Source organism: Oryzias latipes, chromosome 2 (assembly GCF_002234675.1).
Source record: "Oryzias latipes chromosome 2, ASM223467v1".
NCBI classification, from domain to species: Eukaryota; Metazoa; Chordata; class Actinopteri; order Beloniformes; family Adrianichthyidae; genus Oryzias; species Oryzias latipes.
This window is the reverse complement of record NC_019860.2, coordinates 1,064,784-1,088,370: the sequence shown is the minus strand read 5'-3', so window position 1 is coordinate 1,088,370 and position 23,587 is coordinate 1,064,784. Positions and strand designations below refer to the sequence as shown.

Genomic DNA, 23,587 nt, shown 5'->3' with positions numbered 1-23,587 from the left:
TGAACGTTTAATCAGAAATGAGGAAATTAGACAACCATGGTGTAGTTTCTGTGGACATATCACATGCACAAGAGTTGGTACTCGCACCTTACTGATTCAATTCAATTCAATTTTATTTGTATAGCCCAAAATCACAACAACAGTCGTCTCGATGGGCTTCGAAGTAAAACATGAACTCAAAAGGATCATGAATACAAAGACCCCTACTCTGATGAGAGTAGGGGTCGGGAACCTATGGCTCGCAAGCCATATATGGCTCTTTTGATGGTCACATCTGGCTCACAGACAAATCTTTAATTAGATTTCATTAGACCAGTCCTTCTCAGGCGCGATTCGATGCCAGAGGGGCGCGCAGTAGTAACGGTGCTTGGAGAGAAAAAATCTGCGCCAGCACCATCAGTTTACTATAATCTATTATTTCACAGTTTGTACCAGTCGGAAACCTGTGAATTGCCGTCCCTGCAACTGCGCGCTCCTGTCTCTGAGAAAGAGCGCGCAGTTGCAGGGACAGGATGTGTGAGGAAGAAAGGGGGGGGAGGGGTAGTGGGCACATTGTCATAACTTAAAACACACAACCCATCACTCACTGCAGTGTGAGTGTGTGTTTGGCTCCACGTATGCATGTGAGCAGTCTCTCACATCTAAAGAACATTCAGACCAACCTAAGATCACGTTTAACGTCTCAACACCTGCATGAAGCTGAAACTCACCAGGTATCAACCGGACTAGATCATCAGCAGAACCACAACACAGCACCAGAAGTCCCATTAATGCTCAGAAATACTAATCATTTATTAGCAACAGCATAATAATGTTATTAAAAAAGAATCCACAGACTTATTGTACTATAAAAGTGTTGATATTACATCAAATGCACACAGTCACTTGTAAGTTTAGTTTTAAACATATTGTAGCAGACTGAGTTTAACTGGGTGGCTGTTGGGTTGTGTTATAAGTTCCGGAGTTCATTGAATGCATCAAGCAGAGATCTGATTGGCTCTCAGTTCTGTCGCTCAGCTTGTCGTTGGAGAGTTTGGACCAATGGGGTTCAGCAATGGGCCGAATAAGGGAAATTGGAGGGCTGTTGCGGCAGTGGGGGAATATAAAGTTGGGAGAAGCGCTCTCGTCTCGTCTCGGCGGGAGAGATTCAGGAGTTGCTGAATTAATTGTACAGCGTTTGTTGCTGGTCTACAGTAACCGGATTAAAGAACCTTAAAAGAGTTTAAGTCTTCGTGCCTTAGTGTGGGAAAGGGACGCTACATTAATGTATGGCTCTTTCGAAATTACATTTAAGAATACGTGGCGTTTATGGCTCTCTCGGCCAAAAAGGTTCCCGACCCCTGGACTAGAGTGTGGCGTAACTAAACTGCACAACAGCATTACCTGTACGTTATCAGTAAGGGTTGGCCGACGAAGTGTGCGGTCGTTACGCAATGGAAGCCTGAACCGTCCGACACGAAGTGCGTTAAAAAGTAATAAACGCACACTTTGTCGGACATTAACCCGCTTATACCATGGTCAGTTACAAAAGCAATACATATTAACCAGGTTTTAGTCCTTAATTCTTGTTGGGTTTTTTTCGATTTGGATCGCTTTTCTCACAAAAAGCGGACTATATGTTACGCGCCATATCACGTAACATATAGTCGCGCAGCACCACCGCTGCAGTCAAGATTCGGCGATATATATATGCTGATCGTCCCGATGGGTTGAATAAAGCATCAGTTCAGAGAGAAAGTTCACCTCTTACCGCTTGTTTTTGTCCAGATGATGAAGCAAAAGGTTGTTTTGACGAAGCCGGCGCAGTGATACAAAACATTTAAGCTAGGTGACTGGAACTTCTTTTTTCACTGTGCGGTTATCAGGTTTTAATGCACACCCAGCAGCCAATCAGAATCGAGTATTCAACCGGACCATGGTATAAGTGCGTGTAACTTACATCATCCTTACAAATACTTCACGATACAATTACCACACACACCACACTAGTACGTTCTATTTTCATGAATTCCTTTGAGGTGGCCATAAAAGTCTCAAGGGAAGTGCAAAACACCTGGCCTCCCGTTTAGATGCAGCCGCTGCCCTCTATGTCCCTCTAAGGACTCAGACAACCCAAACACTGACTATGGCATTAAGTAGAATCATATTTTAGGTGTCGGTGTCAGTACGTTTGTTCGTGTTGTGAGCAGTTGCTTGGTATTTGGCCTTTTTCTCTGCATGTGCTGTATAACAGCTGATGCAGAGAATCTCTTGACTCAGAGAGAAAGTCCTTATGTTCTTTAAAAGGCTGCAAACTCATCTTCGAGAGTTTTGAGGAGTGGAAAAAATTCTCAGTTCAACGTCCCTTTTGATGTCTGCGTGGGATGTGTTGCTTCGACGTGATAAAAGAGGTGCTAAACTCCCAGCATTTCCCACCTCGCTCCATGGGAACGTGTCATTGGAGAACAACAGCGGTAACCGTCTGGCATCGTTGAATCATCCACTGACCCTCGGGCTGCCTTCGTGGCTGTTGTCAGCCCTGGTGACAGCCCTGCGTGGGGTTTGGAGATCTGAATGAAGCCACTGGAACTGCCAGAGATCCTTAGCGTGTGCGGTCCAACTCTCTGGAAGGAAGGCAGTTCATTACAACTTTGGACTGAACTTTCAGAGGAGAACCTGTCTTAAATCGCACCAGGAACTCTCACTTTGATAGTCTGTCAACTTTCCTGAGAGCGGCTGGAGCTTCACGCCGGTGGAAGAAAGTGTCTCAGACTTAACTTCCGTTATGAACAAGACACTGATCTGTGCTTCAGGTTGTTCAAAACATCACGCTACACATGAGTCCATCTTTTAGGACGTAATTTCAGCTTAGAAGTGACGGATCATAGTCAGTGAAAGGTTAGAACCTTGTGATTGATGCTGGAGAGTTTAAAGAAGCTGTGAAGCTATGTCAACGTCCCAAGCTTGGAAACACGTGTTTGAGCGACCATTTTCTAAGAACACTCAATGTAAATACGTGTTTCCGGCTTCCGCGTTCGGTAGTCTCGCGTTCATGCTATGCTGTGAAAGTTTAAAAGTCCGTTTTTTTACCTCTACGTATACAAATCATGCAGCCGTTGAACGCGCGTTTAAAGTTAAACCAGTTGAACTTCGACCAATCAGGAACTTGGATTGGTAATGATGTATCAATGACATCCTTTTCAAAATACGGTCGTACCAACTGTTTCAAACTTGACCATGAAGGAGAAATTAATAATTGCGGTTTGTGCCTGTCTGGAAATATATGACACCAAGTCTTTGGCATTGGTTTGGCATTCAGCTGTTTTAACAGTATGCTAGCTCTTTTTTTAGAGGCTAATTTGGCATCTGGTGAGATATTTTAGACTGATTTTGAGATAAGCTAATATTATATCAATAAACTAACTGTTTTGGCTCATTTGTACAAATTTTCCACATTTTTGTTGTTGCTAATTTGTCGTTTAACCTTTACGTTTGCTTACTCTTTTCAATGATTTGTTATCAACTGATGATTTTTAATCTCATTTAGAGTTAAGATAATATTTTAGCAATGAGCTAGCTGGTTTATCTAATTTATACTTTTTTTTACCTGTTTTTGCTAATTTGTCATTTAGCCTTTATGTTTGCATTATGCTAGCTCTTTTTAATAATTTGGCATCTACTGTAGGTTTTTTAGTTAATATTTTAGCAATAAGCTAGTAGTCTTACTTATACATTTGTCCTTTTTTTTTAAACTAATTTACTGATGTTTTCCAATCTAATTTAGAGTTAAGCTAATGTTTTAGCCATGCTTTAACTGTTTTTTATGCTGTTTTGGCATTTAGCCATTGTATTTGCATTATGCTGACTTGTTTAGCTCATCTTCTTCTTCTGTTTTATCCCTTTTGGGGTCACGGGGCTGCCGGAGCCTATCCCGGCTACTTATGGGAGAAGGCAGGGTTCATCCTAGACAGGTTGCCAGTCTGTCGCAGGGCCACAATCACACACCCATGCACTCTCACACTAGGGACAATTTAGAGTTGCCAATTGACCTATGAAGGTGGCTTCCTCCCACCGTTCAATGTTTTTGAATGGTGGGAAGAAGCCGGAAACTCTGGAGAGAACCCACACATGCATGGGGAGAACCTGCAAACTCCACACAGAAAGGTCCCCCATTGTTGTTCTGTTTCAGGACCCCCAGCCGGGACTTGAACCGGGGGCCTTCTTGCTGTGAGGCAAGAGCGCTAACCACTGCACCACCACCGTGAAGCCCTGCTTGTTTAGCTAATTCAAGTATTTCAATCATAAGATAAGATAAGATAAGATAGGACATTATTGATCCACGGAGGGAAATTCAGTAGTCACAGCAGAAAAACAAGAGATATAGCAGTTAGAAAAAAACAAAGTAGCACTGAAAAAGAACAAAATTGTAATAATAGAAAGTGGAAGTAAATGTCATAAATAACAAGTTAAACAGTTAAATAACAGCAGCAGTTTAAGCAGTCCTAGACCTTGTTGTTGTATAGTCTGATTGCTGTTGGGACGAATGACCTCGGTATCGTTCCTTTTTGCACTGGGCGTGCAGCAGTCTTTGGCTGAAGGAGCTCCTCATGGTCCTCACCGTCACACACAGAGGGTAAGACGGGTTGTTCCGGATGCTGGACAGCTTGGTCAGCATCCTCCTCTCACCTACAGAGTCCACTGAGTCCAGGGGACAGAGCTAGCTCCCTTCACCAGCTTGTCCAGTTTCTTTTTGTCCATGTCAGTAATTCCTCCACACCAGCAGACAACTGCATAGAAAGTTGCTGATGTAACGACAGTTTCATAGGTCTTGAGTAGTGGCCTGCACACACCAAAGGACCTCAGTCTCCTAGGGAAGTGGAGATGACCCTGACCCTTTTTGTGCAGGACCCTTGTGTTGTCTGACCAGTCCAGTTTATTGTTGATGTGAACACCCAGGTACTTGTACACATCCACCCTATCGATGTCCAGTCCCTAAATGACCACTGGAGGACAATGAGAAGCCTTTTTTGAGAAGTCCACTACCATTTCCTTTGTATTGGTGGCATTGATGTGAAAGTGATTGAGTTCACACCAGTCCACAAAGTCCTTGATCACCTTCTGATATTCCAGATCGTTTCCCTCTGACACGCATCCAACGATGACTGTGTCATCAGAGAACTTCTGGATATGGCAGCTGTTTGAGTCATAGTGGAAGTCAGATGTGTAGAGTGTGAAACTATTGTGATACCTTGACTTGTCTTTAAGCCAATTATCTTAAGCATATTAAGGAAACATTTTCAGCTATATGTTAAACATTTTAGCTTTAACTTCAACATTTTCAACTACTTTAAAATCTATTCAAGTGCTTTAGCATTTTAAGCTATCAGCTTTGGCGTTTTCAGCGTCCACATTCCGCTAACAGCTTTGTTTGCATTATATGCATTAGTAATGCATATATCTAGCTGTGGTTTGTTTACGGACGGAATTCTATCTTCATCGGGTTCTTGAACATGCATGGCACCCGTGTGTGTGTTCAGCATGAGGCATTTGGTGGTTTCATGATGGTTTCTGTTTTCTAGAACAGTACAGATCCTCTTGCTCAGTCAGATTCACTAAAACTGTGTTTATGAGGATTTCTGCCCCGCCTGCTTCGTGTTGCTTCAAATACCGGGCTGATGAATGACTTGCCTGATTCCAGGTCTGCAGGGACCTGGAACGTGAGTCCCAGTGGTTCAAATCCGACCTGCTGGAGTTTAGACATTTGTAACACTAGCAGGGCAGAGGTCCAGATGGGCCAGGCTCGCTCCAAACCCCCCGGTGGACCCTTCGTTTCTGTGCAGGTTTGACACCAATTCAATGTAGATGTGTTACTCTTGTTCTATCAGTCAGTTCCTGCTGGAGAAAAATAGCAGGAGGGAACTGCTGGTGCTTTAATGACCTCATGACCCGTGTAGGCTCAGATCCCCGGAGAATGTTAGTCCAACACAATATCCTTCCAGCTGTCCCTCATTCAATAGATTGATGCACTGTTTTTACACTGCAGTGCAGAGAAAACGGGAACTGGTTCCTGCTTGTATTTGCTATGTAACAGATGCTTTCTTATGTTGCCATTTTGACTTGTGATTAATGTTTTGGGGAAAATTACAAACATTTGAATTTATAATCAAGAAACTGAACAGTTCGGTTGTTTTTCTCCATTAAAACCACAGATTTGAGTGTTTTTTCTGCAGTGCAGCGAACAGAAACCTTTAGTAGATGGGGAATTATTTTTCGTTTCAATGTGTGAGCACCTCCTCACTTGCTCAGGAGAGACAAATTACTAATAAGCCTTAATAGTCTTTATCTAATTGTCCCGTAATTGTAAATTGATGTAAATTCAGTTGGCTGGCGTGGGCGTCCTGCACGCCGCCAGCGGTTTTGATCGCTTTTGGCTGATTTCTGAAGACAGAGAGCTGCAGGCAGCGAGGAGCGTTCCTGATGTGCTCGGGCAGAGTTGACGCTCCGACCGGGACGGCGTTCGGTGCGCATGTAATCAGCAGATCGCGAACACCTGTTGGGAGTTTGGTATGTGTTCATATTAACAGTCAGCCTCAGAGGGGGAACGCCGCTGTGTTTGACACCTGAAATTAGGCGTAAACGCACAAACACATTGGAATATGCTATAAATACACGCCTCTGTTTAGATATTTGTTCATTTTTCATGACTACGGATGATATAGTGGGGGTTTTAGAGGAAGTACTGTAGTCTTGTTTGGCCTAAAACCAATAAGTAAAAGGATTATGGTTTTACTAACTTTATAAAGACATGATCTATGGAAAAAGTCTGACTACAGACTAAATCTGCATTAAATAGAGAAAAAAAATCCAGGATTGTTCTGAAGGTGTGAGCTTATAGTTCCCTAAGGTGGCGGCGAGTCACTGACCACCTTCCATCTCTCAAACCGCGGTCCGTCTGTCGGGTAGTCAAAAGGTGAGAGACGGTTCCGCCGTTTTTCTGATCTTCTATTTTTACGTTCCTGTCGGTTTAAGATGCAGAAAAGCCAGAAGGGGCTTATCGTCTATACCAAAAAAAGCTTCATAAATGTGGATTTAATTGGCTTGCATATACTTTTTGATTTATAGTACTATTTAATGGACTATTAAGTAGAAGAAATCAGACTCCCAGCTGAATTGAATCTCTGTTTAACTCAGGGCGTCGTCACAAAAGGCTATAGATTTAAATAAAAACCATTACTCGGTACCACCTCTGGCTAAAGTGGAGCTCTCCTTAAGGTCTAGAATTAGAACAAAGTCTGAAAGGGAGACTGTTGATGCAATTATGTATATTATATTTGATTGCATTGCATAGTCATTAACAAGAGGCCTTACTTTAAAAGTCCAAGGAAAGTTTCCAGTCTGCTTTTAAGTTTAGGTACAAGTCAACTCATAGTTAGAGTTAAAACAAATCTATTACTTAAATTGTCATTAGACTACCTATGAACCCATTATGGGGGAGGCAATATTTTATATGTTCAATAACTCCCTTTTGTCTGTTAGTTTTATTATGTAACCAACAAAAGATTGGATCCAAGGTGTTGGAACCACAGTGCAAACATGTGAAATTGAACAGTTTGCTAGTGGATTGAATGGTTTCATCGGTGTAAAAATCCCACCTGTTGGTTGCTTGACTGCAACTGTTGCTGTTTCCAAACCAGCTTCAAGGAGGAAGCGAAAGAGATGCAATCTTAGTCAATGACGTCAACCCTGAGACTCATGACGCTTGAGATGCTTGAGACACGTTATCGTCCATCTGTCACTGTGACTATCTGTGGAAACCGTTTCCCCCCCCAATAGTTTCATGAACTGTCCAGGCATGACCCTGACAGATGCTGGATAGGCTCCAGCAACCCTGTGACCCTGAAGAGGAATAGGGTTTTGAGGATGGATGGATGGATGGATGGATGGATGGATCTTTGTCAATTACTAAAGCTCGCACCTGCAGACCGGCAAGTGACATTGACACGGCCCACTTCAGGTTCCTTCGGTCCTCTCGGTATGCTTTCAGTTCCAGACGAAATACTGGAGCGCACTCTGAGGAAAAGCATTCCTCTGTTTGCTAAACATGTTTTAATGGAGCATCTGTGGGAGGATGTGAAAGAAAAACAACAGATGTGTTGAGGAGAATCACACTTTGGATTCATGAGCCACCAACCACACACACGTCCCCCTAACATTATGTCACGGTGCCACTGCGATACCTTTATGATCTGTTGTTTCTGCTACTAGTTGAGTTTTTTTCTACAGTCCCTGCACGGTTCTACAAGCCATCTGTCTCCTAGGAGTTCTGCTGTGATGTGTTTGTTGTTTGCACACTAGTTAGAAGGGAAGTTAGAGCTGCCCACCCAGTGTGAACACAATTAAATCATTTACCTCCACCTATATGTATTTAAAAATGGATTCTTTAACAGTCAGAGTCTTGGACCACATAACCTCATGGATTTGAGTGAGAGTCTTTGGTGAAACTGTTTACTTTAAAACTCAAACTTACTGTTGTCTTTATTAAGAGTCATTATTCGGATAATAAAATGCAAGCATTGACTGTACATGAGAACTGGACTGAGCGAGTGTGATGTCACCCATAGTGGCTTCTTGGAGCCAACAGGTACTTCCTGTTTGGAAAGCCGGGGGGGGGGGGGGGTGTCACTCAGTCCAGTTCTCATCTACACAGCTCATTTGTAAAACATCAGTTAGTACTGAGTGTCCATACTGTTAGCAGCTAGCTAACTCTGTTAGAGAGGTTCATCCACAAAACCAACTGTCTAATTTCCCAGCACCAAGTAAGACTTCCCACAAACTTCAGAAAATGTTGATTAAACATCTAATCAGCTGCTCGTCTTCATTTTCTTCTTGCCGGGTCCAAACAGGAAGTGGATAGCGGGTTTTTAGAGAGCAAAAACACTAACAATTCCAAGAGCTGGGGGTGCTTACTATCAAAAACATATTGGGTCAGGGTTCATCAACACTAAACCTTTTTCACCTCAAAAGAACTTGGTGCACACATAAGAGCCGTGTCATTGTCTGACACGCCCTTATACTCCTTAGAGGCTTCTACAAGTACTGCTTTTATCCTTCCTGATGGTTTTCGTGTTCCACCGGTTGGCATGTCCTTTGTTTTTGCAAGTCTACATTTTTAAAGAACCACAGAGAACCACGTTGCCGCTCAACAGAAGCTCAATTTATCCTAAACCTTCAACCATTGAAGACATCTAGGTTCGGCACACAGTCAAAAGGTTTCGGTATGTCAAAAAGTGTGTTATTTTGTTGTTGCCAGCGACATCTCCAGTGTGGTACATGTGTGCTGTCACTACTCAATACTAGCAAGTGTACCTACAGTTGGAAGAGTGTCAAAGCGTTGTAAATCTGGTTAATCTCGCTCTAGACCTTTTCTTTCACAGCTCTATTCTGATAAATAAAAGACTTGGTGTCATATCATTCTGACCAGACACAAACCACAATTATTCATTTTTCCGCCATGATTTATTTTCAAATGGTTGGCACATCCATGAAGAAAGAAGGACGTCATTAATAGTTGGCACTACCAAACCCGCGTCCCTGATGGGTCAAAGTTCAACTGGCTTTACTTTTAACTCTTGTTCAATATTAGTACATTTTTTACCTGGAGCCAAAAAACTGACTTAAAACCGTTTTTGAATGCAGTAGCCTGAAACGTGCGTTTACATAGAGATTTCATTGAAATGGGTCACTCGAAAGCGTATTGGCGAGTCTGTTGTAACAACACGCCTTTATACCCCTTACAGGCCTTTATAAGAACTACTTTCATCTATTACAATGGTTTTTGACTTCCACAAGTTGACATGTCATCTGTTTGTACCAAAATTTTTCAATCAATTGTGCAATTAAGGGAAATCCAGCGGATTGAGTTGCAGAAACATCCAAAGAGTTATGGAAGTTCGTGCTTTTTGGTGTTGCTGACGACGTCTCCGGTATACAATTGTTTTTCAGTGTTTTCAGGTTTGTCATTCTGTCATGTAATTGTGTCCACAAGTGTTGACAGAATGAAATAGATCCTCTTTCTGGCCCAGAATGCCAATGCTCAAGGTGTGGAAAGAACCTTTGATTTAGCTCTAGAACCAGATTGGACGAGTCGTGGTTTTTGAGCCATTGATTCATTTTTTCTATACAAGCAAAGTAAGTTTTTGTGTTTGGCTACACAAACAAGGTGAATCCTTTTCCTCTGTGAACCATCTTCAGAGTCATTTCTAACCTTAAATCCACTCTTTTGTTCTTTCTCTTAAATCTGTAGGTGACCAAGACCATCTTTGCCATCTTGCTGGCTTTCATCATTACATGGACACCGTACAACGTCATGGTGCTGATTTCAACCTTCTGTCACTCCTGTGTCCCTGACACGGTGTGGGCGATTGGCTACTGGCTGTGTTATGTCAACTCCACCATCAACCCGGCTTGCTATGCACTGTGCAATGCCACATTCAAGAAGACTTTCAAAAACCTGCTGCTGTGCCAGTACAAAAACATAGGCACAAGATGAGATTGTAACAGATGAGGATGGGGGGAGGGTGAAAGATGCTGAGAGGTGAGTAGAAAAAAAATACAAACAAACTCCGAAATGAGAATAAAGTCAAATATGATTGAATGTTCTTCCAAGAGACCAGATACTGAAACGGTGTGAAGATAAAAATGTCTTTAAAGTTGAACTAGGGGAGCCCACTCAATGTAATCGAACCCTGAACACGGCTCACTGCTGGACATGAAGCTGTTATTTGCACAAACCAAAGCAAAATCAAAGTTTATGCCTGTAGTATTAAAGTTTTTGTGAACCGGTCCAAGAAAAGGTCAATTTGTATGAATATGTAACGCACTGTTGGCTTTCACGTTGGTTTGGATAGAAGGTACTTCTATTTCTCCAAGAGGGTTCGCTGAGTTTATTCGGTGGATTTGTAACCATTTTGTTTTTCAAACAAGGGCTGTAGTGTGGGCATCCAACCTCTGCTGTGGTCTTTTGGTTAATGACACACTTCCAAAACGCATCCAAGGTTAAAAATGACGATTTGCCCCATCCCGTGTGTGAAATAGGTACCTGGCATTTGATGGAGTGGGGAGTGGAGTCATCCGGGGGTTTTCCTCACCACTCCAAGCCTGACCTTTCTGAGGACTGTCAAGCACGAAGGCATTGGGTCCTAATTTTGGGCCAATTTAAACCAGGCACTCTGACCACACGAGTACATTCGGCCTCAAAGTACGGTTTGTTTGGCTGTGGTGATCAGTCTGTTTTGTGATTGGATAGTAAGCTAAATTTAGGACGTCTATTTCATGACAACCGTGTCAAATTGGCTTAGATCAGCTGGGTGTGAAACCAAACCAAAATGAGAGTTTTTATGAGTCAGACGATAGGCTGCACCTATTTGGTAATTGTCTATTTTTTGTTACTTTGGTACTTTTGGTAATTGCACACACATTCATACACCATGAAAGAGCAGTCTATGATGCCTAAATTAAGAGGTTCAGGGAGTGTTCTTGCTCAAGGACACTGACATGTGACTGTGGTAGCGGGCTATCATTTAACATCTACCAACCCTTTTACTGGTATGGTAAACGCAGGTTTTTCAGCAAATTTGGTAGGTGGCTGGATGATTTGTTAACATTAGTCGGTGACCTCCAGCCCCTATTTTGAGGTCGCGTGGTGGCAGTCCAGACACATAGCGGTGGCAGGAAGGCAGCAGCGTGAAAATGTACTCATAGGAGGGTCTCCAAGGTCCCCAAAATCGTCTGATTTTTGACCTGACCTGTTGACATGAGTTACATTGAGTTGACGTCTGGTGATGACCGGACGTCAATCTTGTGATCCCGGCCACCATGGATCCAAATGGGGAGACGGCTTTGATGCTACACAGAATTCATCATGCCGTTGATAGAGTCACAGCAACTTAGAGACCCGTGTCTTGATGAATTGCAATTGATTCTGAGAAGAACACGAAGACAGAACACTGTGATATCTTGGTGGGCATGTCTAAAAATGTGTACTTTTGTAAATTGAGAAGATCATAATGGTTGCTCAAAATCTGAGTTGCTCATGACCAGTGGTGCAGAATGGCCCGCTTTTTCTACACCCCTGGGGCGGCCGGTGGCACTTGATATGGATGGATGCCGTCCAGCAATCCGGTTGCCACCACCTTGCTGTCCCTTCATTTTATTATGACATCATCCCCACATGACTGCCGCCGTCTATATTCATGACCACACCACAATTTCTCAAGAAATTGGGCGGCGGCAGCTAACCTTGAAGATTCTGCAGAGGCCTCCCCATTGAATGACTGCAGTTGTATTTGTGACCGTAGCATTAGCTCAACTAGTGTTTTGTATTTGTGTAAGGCTGTCTTCTTTTCTTTTCTTGGTAGATGATTGAAAAATGTTTGTCTTCACCAACGACATAGAAGGCAGCATCTCAGTTCACTCAGGGCCTCATGGGTAAAGCCAGATGTCCCGCTGAGCGAACGATCAAGTTCTAGCACAGTTGTCATAGTTGTTGAAATGACTTGAGGGATGATTGGACAAACCCACAATCTTACAGTCTCAGGGGGATAGGGAAAGGAATCGACCGGCTTCTTAAGAACAAGCTCACGCTGTTTCAAATTTTGGAGTTTTTGGCAATTCTTCAAAAGATTCCTTTATTGATTTGTGTCAACACGAATGACGTTACCGGGGTAGCTAGTGTTGCACACACTGAGCAGCAGAAAACACTCAAAAGTTTAGCTACACTTCACGAAAAAAAGATGACAACATGGCAACTTGCAAATGATAAAATTTCGCAAAGGGACGACACCTCAAATATACAAAAACTTCTGCAGTCAAAACATGGGATATTTTTAAATGAACAGAACGTTTTTGATCTGTATCGGACAGGTGGATTTCAACCAAGGACAGCGATTACAGCACATTCAGAGAATAGATGAAGAATCGAATCGTTGAACTAAATCCAGAATGGAATCAAAATCGTAAAAATGGTATCAGTTCCCATCCCTAGGGGGTACGTTCCTTCATTAGAGCATCTAAGCTGGTCCCGACTGACTGAAGAGAACATTAGCAAGATACCGTTTATGGTCAAAGTTTACTTTAGAAAAAAGCAAGGATTTGGAAAAGTTAAGAAACTTTGAAGAAATCAATACTCCATAATTAAATGGGACGTCTGGGATTTGCACCTATGACAGTACAGCACACTTTCAACAATGACCCTCAACAGTGTGGGTTTTTTTTACGTAACCCGTATATCCTGGTGTGGTTCCAAAGTCAGTGATATCCCTGTTCAGTAGTCAATAGAAGCTGACTGTGGTGCTTTGGCCAGCTTTGCCCCCATAAACCGCCCTGAGCCATAAAAGTAGTTAAAATGTCAGTGGTGTTTGTGCTGGTGCCGATCCTTCAGGCTTGCCCTGCGGCGCGAAGGCAGACGGCGTCGTAGGGAAGGAACTGCCTGTGGTGAAATAATCAAGACCCCAGAACAGCCAGTGCTTTTGATCAGTGTTTTTCCTCTTTCTTTTCTCATGTTTTTCTCTACTTCGATTGGGGAACTGTCAGACCCACAGACAGCTCTTTCATGAGCCAGCCTTCTGTAGAGCTGTTAGGAGACGTACACACAAGCCGGCCTCCAGAAGGTTGGTGCCAGGTGAACCCAGTTCCCATCGACTTGAATCCAAACCCAGAACTTCAGAGGAACTTTTACTTGAAAAGTCAACTTCACCCGTTAAGTTTTGAGTTGTTTATGGATTACTCTTTAACCTCTAAAAGACGAGGCCTTGTAATGATAAAGGCCCTAATGCTTTCATCACAACTGTCCTTACGGGTGAAGATGAGCTGTCTGTAGGAGAACATTGGTCAAACCGGTATGCAGGTGACCTCCATGAAACATCAAGGCTGTACACCACTCTGAACACGCTAGAAAATGTTCATGTAGTTTTTTTTCTACATGCATGCTGCGGAATCGGCTTATTTGAAAATCGTTGGCGCGGTCGTGAGTGTAGGTGGGCGGTGACAGCCAGATCGCCAGCCGGCAGCAGCTCTGATTGGACAAAGTGTAAATGTCTCTGGACGGTGGCCGTCCTTTTTAAATGCCTCTGGGAGGCCGCCGGCCGCCCACAGTAATAGAAAAAGCTGGTGCCGGTGGACGACCTCAAAATGTGACCAGATTGGGCCAGATTGGGCTTTTACATTGATTGACGTGTTCTCTGCGTGGTTTATTCTTACTACTTTTGTATGACCGCAACTGTTCTCCCTTGTTCTCACGTTTATTCGTGTATGACCAATTTTCCCATGTGCAATACACACCGTAGCGGCTGTCCGACGTTAGCCAGCAACTTGTGTTTTCTCCCAAAAACTGTCTGTTTTCCGTCCGTTGCTGGTTACTTGCTCTGCCTAACATTAGTGGACGAGGCGCTGTGTGGAGAAGGTCCTTCATTCTGCACACTTTCCTTCTCCTTGGAGACCCCCCCCCCCCTTCCCCCACTCTCTGATTGTGTTTCTCTCAACACAACATTTGTTAAACTGCTCTCGCCGTCTGGGTCTGAGCGGCTCCAACGAAGGGAAGGCCTGCTTTCTCCTCCCTCTGTGATTTCTCACCTGAAGCCTTTACGCCTCATTAGACAGGGGGGTGCAGGCTGCGCCTCCTTCTCTTTCGTCACATCGCTCAGACCTTTAGGGAGTTTTTCAGGGGGGCTTGAATGAGTCCAAAGTGTGACCTCTATTGTGTGATAAAGGCGGTAATCACTGCTGGAAATCAATCCCTCTAATTGAACTCTTTGAATCAAGCATTGTGTATATTTAGATGAAGCTAAATGCGTGTGTGGAGGCAGATAACACAAGCGCTAAAATGGGAGGGGGGCGCCTCCGTGATCACGAAATGATCAAACCTGAGCTGTAAAAACATCCTCTGAGTGGGTAAAAATGTAAAAAAAAAACTGCTGAATGGATGCCGTTTATTTAAACAGAGAACTGATGCAATGCAATGACAGAGAGGCAGACGGGGGGGCAGGGAATTAGGGAAAAGCCACAACGAGCTCATGGAGGGAAAAGTAGGGCACGAAAGGAGGAGAAAGGATGCAGGAGACGACGTTCCAGTAAGAAGGACCGCATTAGAAATGTTCTCACATCTTTATACAATTAAAATATAGATTTAGGATCCAGTGAACTATTAATGAACACGAACACGACGAGTGTTTAATAAAAAAACAGATTTATTCACTGGTGTTCTCTGAACGACATTTTCACAATAAAATACTATATTTGATCATTCTATTGGAACTGAACACATCTAAATCTGTAAGTAGGTGAGGCTGAAAGCCCCCCTGCTGAAAGAAAAATTAGCATACATGATGGCTGCCTGGCTGGAACGGATGCAAAGACCCAAAGATGTTGGAACATTTTTGCAAAGGCAAACTGTCACTTAAATGAATTGTAATTGAATGCTGGAAATCAACTGTAATGGGATTTAAAATGAGCCACTGCTCAACAGGCTTATGAGCAAAAAAGTAATTTCTTCTAATTGGGGTGCTTTTAGTTGGAAAATTACCCAACTTCGTCAAAATAGGCATTGGTATAAAGCACTGCTGTGCTACAAAATGATGGCATGTGTCTGGTGTGAGAATTGGACCGGGTGGCCCCTCCTACCTGGCGTTCAAAACAGGAAGTCCCCTTAAAATCCCATAGACTTCGTTAGAGAAAAAAACAGCTGTTTCTCAGTCTATTGGTCAGAAGAAACCTTCTGGATCTGATACGTTTAATGTCTGTAGTTCAGTTATAAACCGGCCAATCAGAGGCCTCAATGAAAGTGGGCAGTCTCATGTTGAACGTTCAAAAGCTTTGATTGACTGACTTTCCAGAGTCAGTGGCCTTCCAAGTTGTTGTTGTTGAAGTCGTTTCCATAGAAACGTTCTCGGACTCGGACCAATCACTACTCACTGATGACGTCTGCTACCAACATGTTGGCGTCCATATCGCGAAAAATTGTAGACTAAATTGACTTAATTGGTTGGAACCAAAAGTGGTTTATTTTCTATGGGTGATGTCGTATACAGTCAATGGGTCTAACCACACTACTGACCCTGTGTCTTGGCCTTTGAGCAAACTTCTTGAAATTACAGATATTGTTCAAAAGACTAGAGCAAAAATGTAAATAAAAAAGTTGATGCGTCGCTTTTCCAGCGGGGTCGATGCTAAATGGAGAGGTAGACGGTTCTAAGCGGTCATTTAGAAATCCTGACATAATTGAAGTTCCAAACCAGAGAAAATCCTTTGATGTCCACGTGAATTCTATGTTTGAAGGAAAAAAACAAGTCGTAGCCACTCCACATAGCCACTATGTGGCTTTACCTACAAAAGAGTCGTTGACTCCAACTGTAAAGAGTCCATTTGTTTTAATAGAATGAAAACCTTGAGGGGTTTTGGTTTCTCCTCTGTTCCTACGACCATGTTCAGGTGATACCACTGATCTGTCGCATTACCATCATGCAGCTCGCTACTCCAGCCTGCTACCATTGTCCAGTGTGCGTAAAGAGTGACGCCATATTGAACATGTTACTAAACACCGAGACACGGCTTAGCAGACACAGTCAAATGAGCAGAAGATGCTTCACTTTAATCCGATTTCAAAAAGAAAAATACTCTGATGATCACAAAAATTAGACCCAGCCCGTGGTCAGAATGTTTTTCTTTAGGGTGCAATGACATTTCAAACTTTTCTATAAATGAATACGTCATTATATAGGAAAGGCTATGCATACCTGATGCATGGTTTGGATTTTATTCAAATCTACACACAGACGAAAAGATTTTCGCAAACTGTTGGACTCCTTGGTCCGTGTTTCAAGACGGTTGAGGTGTGTGGCCGACATCACTGCAGGCCCCTTGTGCCTGTCCTACATGTTTCAGCTACCAGAACATTGTGCCCTTGTCGACAGTTGCACCGGGAGTACGGGTCAGAGACGGTGATGAGAGCATTTTGGTCCGGGTGGGGGGGGCGCCGTAAAGCATGCGGTAGCCAGGGCTTGCCGAGCCAGAACTGCTCGTGAATGGTAAATGGTGTATACTTGTATAGCGCTTTTCTACCTACAAAGTGCTTTTACAGTCACGGACCCATTCACCCAGTCACACACACATTCACACACTGGTGGCCTCTCCACTGCCAAACACAGGTGCCCGCCTACCACCAGAGGTAGGGTGGGGTTCAGTGTCTTGCCCAAGGACACTTCAACTGATGGGCGTACAAGGCGGGAATCGAACCTGCAACCTTACGATCAAGGGTCGACCGCCCTACTCCACCACGGCCGTGGTGCAGCTGCTCGTGACGCAAAGGGCCAGGCAGGACAGCATCTATCAAAGGGACTCAGGAAGTTGTGCAACACCAAGTAGGCGGTCTTCCGTATGCCACATGTCCCTCGCCCGCCCGCTGGATGGGGATTCGGCGCTGGGCTCTTCCCTCTTTGCTGGCCGCCACTGATGGAATCCTAGTTAGTTTCTTTTCCTCTGCTTTGTAATCTATTTAAATTCAGCAGGTCGTTTGGTCAGATCTGAGGTCGAACACAGAGACAAATACTAAGGTTAACCCCCACAAGAACAAGAGCAGTGGTCTTTCCAGAAAACGTGAGAATAGTCTAATGCTACCATTAACTTTGAAGGGGCTTGGTTTGTGTTGATATTGCCTTCATCACTACAAGATTAGCATAAACGTTGACTATTCTGGGGGTAAACTCAGTCAGATCTTCCTAAAAATGTTTTCTGTAAGTTGTCATTTATTAGCCGACAGGAAGAATTGACTGATGAAAAGTCACATCCTTGCTCTTCCAGCTCTGCTTGTGTAACTGCAGCACACCGGTGAGCCTCTGGCCTTTGGTAATATGGCGTCCAATGTTGCATAAACTCACAGCACAGCGGCTCTATCCTATATAACTCATTGTCCTGGACAGCCTGTCCTTTTGGCCATAGATCCAGCTTTTCTCTGTTGGTGTCATTCACTCACTGCCTATTAGATTTTTGCACAGACGCATTTCATGACTCACAGCCTTGTAAGCAAACATTGAAAGTGAATACTGTCATTTACAAATGTCCCTTCGAGTGGCAAATAAAAGGTATGGCTTGGGGATGTGAAGTGTACTCTAAACTGTGGTAGAGTGTATGGATCGTAATCTGAAAAGGGGAGTGGGCGTCAGTCGCCTGAGCCACAAAGGAAGTTAGTTCCACAAGAGAAGAGCCCGATAGCCACAGGCTGTTTTTCCTACTTTACATTTAAGAATGAAACCACAAGTAAGGCAGCAGTTAGCCCAGAGCTCCTCTGGAACAAATATGGAACGATGAGATCTACAAGAAATGAAGACGCTCAGTCGTACTCTGTGTAGTGAAAAACAGGACCAAACAAGATAATCTCTTCTACCAATCTACCAAACATTTCCAAGATTGTGTCCAATTAAGGCCTCCTCACAGCGTACCATGACCCTAAAGTATGGACCCTTGTGGTTGCCTTTCATGATTCTACATTCATTCGTGGTCACGGACTCCTGGACTTGAGAAATTGTGTAATTCCGTCCGCATTTGCTGGTTTAACCCCCCATCCAGCTGAGTGTCAACAGCGGATTTTAGGGCGGACACTCTAACATGAGGCCACTGGGTTGTTAACTGCTGGTCTTTACGTGAATTCACTGCAAATACGTCTGGTGACACAATCATCCTGTGGAGAGTCTGACTTCTGACATTGCCTCCTACAGTCCAGGCGTGAGTGTACGACCTGGTAGCAGGTTCTTACCAACGCAGGACCATGCAATGGTTGAATAGTTATTTCAACTGTTACGTACAAGAGGTCACTGCAGCAGACTTTGTGAATGTTGGAAGAGTTTCTAGCAGTGAAGGGATGGAAACGGCTCCTTTTGTTGTCTTCTTACCCAGATTATCACAGACATCAGGGATTGATGACATGAATAAATTTCATCGCCATCAAGTGGCGATGAAATTTCTTTCAGGTTGGTCGACAATTTGGGAGTAGAGCAAATATAGCTTCACAGAGGAAAAGATGCTAATGCTGTTGTTGGTGCCAGGACCAAGTCAAGTGATCCAACCCAACTGCAAAACATTGCAGAAAAGCCTTGTTTAATTAGTACACCATGTACAATTGAAATGAAATGCTTTAAATTGTCATCATTCTTGTCTCAAAAGAAGCACATGTCATACAGTCTTGGCTTTATATTGAAAGCCTTCATTTGATCAATTCTGAGGGACGTTTGGAGAGTTCTTCAGATTACAAGATAGAATTTGTCCTCATCTTTTGTGTCAACACCCACAGAGGATTTATAAAAAACCCACTGGGAGTAGAGAATGCTTGGTAAAGCTGGAAAGGCCAGCCAAATCAGTTGGAATGGTCCAATTGGCCTCAGCATAGAGTGTCTAATGGTGGCGATCCAGGTCTGTATTTTTTTTTAGCAGCGATTGGCGTGCACGGTGAGATTTTAGGGGTTTGCCTAGCATGTTGGGGAAGTCTGTGAAGAAAGCTTTTAGTGGAACCACCCACGATGTATCCTGCATTTCAATTTATTTGTTTGCCTTATTGATTTGATTGATTTTCCTTTTAATGATTGATTTGATTATTTGTTTTTCGATTGATTGATTGATAGGTTTATTTGATTGGATTTTTTGTGTTTTAAGACATTATTTTAAAAAAATCATACCACTATCCTCCGTTGTTAGGATCGATTTCGTAGTCGTCTTTCGCCAAAATTTTGCTTATCAGCATTAAATGCATTATATGCACTTGTTGGTTCCCACGGTTCAGGATGAAATATGGGTATATAGTGTAGTCACTGAATTTAAGACTAAACGTTGATTCAAAACCAGCATTATCTGTTTTTTTTTATGTTAGTGGAAGGACCTAAAGATTCTTTTACAGTTTAAAAGCAAAATATTAGAAGTAGGAATTTAGGCCAATGTCACCTATTTACTGGAATCCCAGAAAAAACAGGAAATAAATCCACTTACATACATTCATCTGTTGGTTTTAAGGAACTTCACACCAAACCTACAAGTAAACTGTTCTACACCTATGAAGAAGTCATTTCTGTCTGGACTTGGTTATTTGTCCAGTCCACAAATTAATAACTATTTTCTAAGTTGAAGTTTTATAGAGTTAAAAGCCAAAAGTACTTGTAAACCTCGTTCCTTAAAACTCTTCCAGGGTTTCTAACTTTTGACGCTGAGCTCCCTGAAAGAGCGGCACATACTATTCTGTTTTCTTAGAGTTTGTCAATGTTCCACGATGCACTTCTGTACTATTTAAAATCCTAAATTCACCAGACGCAGAATTCCATCAGGAGTAGTCGTCCTCCCTCCAGGTTTAGAGGCCTGATTTACTGGAAGAACTCCGCTTTTTTGTATTTTACTAAAACATGAGAAATCCTCCTTGGATTTACTAAAAATCTGTGAAGTTAATGTAAAAACAGTGAACCAGCATAAACCTTGAAAATCTGTTTCTTCTGAGGTGCAAATGGTTCCGTTAGACGGTGTTGGTTCCTGTTGATGCTAGAAGTCCTTTTACCCTTGTGCTATCCTAGGCACTTTACCATTGGGAGTTGGGTCATCTAGACCCACTAGACAGTGCTCTGAACCTTTTTTCTTCAATGATTTGTGATCTTCACTGGTGTCCATGGATTACATGAAATCTTTCCACCTTTATCCACCTTTGTCATGGTAGGGAGAACACGTCAATGTAAGGGTGGGGTCATCTAAGATAGCTCAAGGGTTAATGTTCCTCCTGTCTGTCTCAGACTTTCCAATATTCTTTTCCAACGACACATCATCTTAAAACAGGGAAGTCAAACAAAAGCTGTGGAGCCGTGGAGCACTTTCTCATGGTTAGTCCTCAGAGCTTGACTCCACCAATTCTCTTTGTGCTGTCGACTTTGGGCGCGCCCACGCGGAACCGTCTATGTGCCAGAGCAGTTAGAACGGTTGATGAAGTTCTATAGTCTTTAGTTTCCTCATAGAGAATCAACGTCACTATATGAACCTAAAACCATGAATTGGGATTAGGAGTATCTAGAACACAGAGTGTGAGTAACTTCCAATAAACAGGGAGACATGATGAGAGAGGACATGCACACCATCCTCTGAAACGCACGTTAAAGCCACCACTTCCAATCAAAAATCTTTATAAATGTACATTTTTTCCCATTTCAGGCTTCCGCGTTCAACATTAAAAGTTAAAACACTTGGCCTTTGACCAATCAGGGACTCGGATGTAATAGTGACATGTGGATGATGTCCTTTTCAAAACATGGAAGTACCAACCATTTGAAAACTGTTCATGGATGAGAAATTATTAATTGTGATGTGTGCCTGGCCAAAATTCTATGACTTTATATTATTTTATTTATCAGAAAAGAAAAAGCCTGGACTTCCAACAACTTCACTCCTGATTGGTGGGATTGGTTGCCATAGAAACATTGACTCAGACCAACATAGATCGATCACTGCTTACTGACATGGTCTGGCGGCCTCATGCAAAAAAATAATGGCAACCAATTTGACGTCACACTGGCTCGTTCCAGTTGTCAGATATTGCGGAAAGTAAAGCTAAATGAGCCCTTTGAGGAACCAAATGGGACATGGGGTTCCCAGCAACTGTCTCCGAACATAAAAAGAAATTTAAAAGCAGACTATCCAGATCTTCTTGTGAAGGCAGAGTATTTTCTAAAGTAGAACTCTGAGACCCAGAGAACCCAGGTGGGTAAAAAACACCCCTCCCATGAACAGATTCATTGAGGCTGATGGTAGAGCCACAATGCGGTTTGCAGTTATTGCTCATGCTTTGGTTTTACACCAATCCACAATTAGAAGTTGATACAAACGAACTCTGAAAGCCATCGCAGTTGACCAGCGAACGGAACTTTGGGGTCACATGTACACAAGGTACAGACTGTGTGGTCTAAGTGGGTTTTGAGGTGGTCCATATGTTCATCCTTTCCTTTGAGAATCCTCTGGTTGTAGATCTAAGCTCAGAGACTGCAAATTATCACCCTCCCACCACTGTGCTTGAAAGTAGCTGCCTGTATTGAACATTTGCGGTTTGATCCTGACACCGGGGTCCGTGTGGAGGTCCAACATCTCTGCTTGTGGTTTGTTCAGAAGCAGTTTGGTGAACTTCAGCCGTGCTTCTACGTTCTCCGTGGACAGAAGAGGTCTCGTCCCGTTAACAGATGTTCCTCAGACCTTTGGAAGCGTCTGCCCCGAGAAGCCCAACCATTGTCTTGAATGTTTTCCACTTGCCAGTGATCGTTTGTACTCGAACCACAGACAAATGGCAATGCCAATGCCACATTTTGTAACCAGACGATCGTTCCGGTGGCTTTCCATGCCTGAGTTGACAGAAATGTTCATTTGTAGCTTTGTTTTTGTAAAAAATGACTGTAGAAATGTACATTATTGAGTAAAACCTGAAGGTTTGTATAAATTAGAGAAGAAGAAGCAACTATAGTGCAGGTTTGATGGTGTAAAGCATTAAGAAAAACCATACCAACTGTATCGTTGAGCATTCAGCCAAACAGTAACAACCAAACCGAAAGAACTCTTTGAAAGCTCTTTTGGGTCCATGAAGGAGTTTCACAACATATTTTGTTACTTACCACAATGTTGGGTCAAAATACATTAAAAAAAGACAAAAATAAATACATGTAAATACTTGTAAAATGATGCAACCAGCCTGATGGAAAAGTGGAGGATGAAGTCTAAAGTGCAACGCCTCGCCTCTGGTGGGGTGTCAAGTGAAAATCTGCTAAAGGACTGACACTTGTGAGGATTCTGAGGGATTTTCCATCCGTTCTGAGTCATTCCAAAGACTTCTCCTTCAGAATGTATCTCCATGTACAGAAGAGCATGTACAGACGTCGATGTAAAGACTTTCGTGGACTTTCGTCCTTGTTTGTCACAAATATTCCTATTAGGTCGGATAAGTTTCAGGACAAATCGGATACACGCTCCAGTGATCTATACTTTTTCTTTTCTAGCGTTTGTGTACGTAGATGGCATGTGTTCTGTTGGGAGGTGTCTTCTTATGAATGCCAAAGTCTAAGGAAATGCTTAGAGTTGTGTTTTTTTTATTACTCCTGTTTGTTGTACGATGAAACAATGTGCTGTATATCAATTTATTGTGTTCACATTTCAAGATCCGAACGCAGACTTTGAAAGGGTAAATCAGCGCTCGGCACTGGCTCGAAAACCTGAAACCCACTGACAGTTGACTGTTCAGAGGTTTCCATTAGAAGACATAAAAACAGGTGAAGTCATAAAAGTAGGAGGAGCCTGAAAACAGGATGGGATGAGTTTTGGGTTCACCTTTTAGCCTCAGAATGAGGCTTAACTTTCTATTTCACACCCGGCTCCCAAGTGCGAATTCAAGGGAACCATTTCCAATATAAAGTCTAGGTTAATGTGCGTTTCAGGCTTCTGTGTTCTAAACTCATAAAGCTCACATAGTTGTACAAGTTTCTATAGTCATTTTTAGTCTTTACGTACATAAGCGTGGCCATTGAACACTTGTATAAAAGACATGGCCTCTAAACGTGGG

General features: G+C 42.9%; 1 protein-coding gene across 1 annotated transcript in view; it reads left to right on the top strand.

Moving 5' to 3' along the window:
* Positions 1-22,685, top strand: part of LOC101174568 (muscarinic acetylcholine receptor M4) — a 62,148-nt gene extending 39,463 nt beyond the window's left edge. Inside the window, exons 7-8 of the mRNA XM_023961607.1 lie at positions 10,283-10,573; positions 22,150-22,685. Of these exons, the coding sequence (XP_023817375.1) occupies positions 10,283-10,528 (246 nt within the window). The 3' untranslated portion in view covers positions 10,529-10,573; positions 22,150-22,685. The remainder of the gene's footprint in view (positions 1-10,282; positions 10,574-22,149) is intronic.
* Positions 22,686-23,587: the final 902 nt, after the last annotated feature.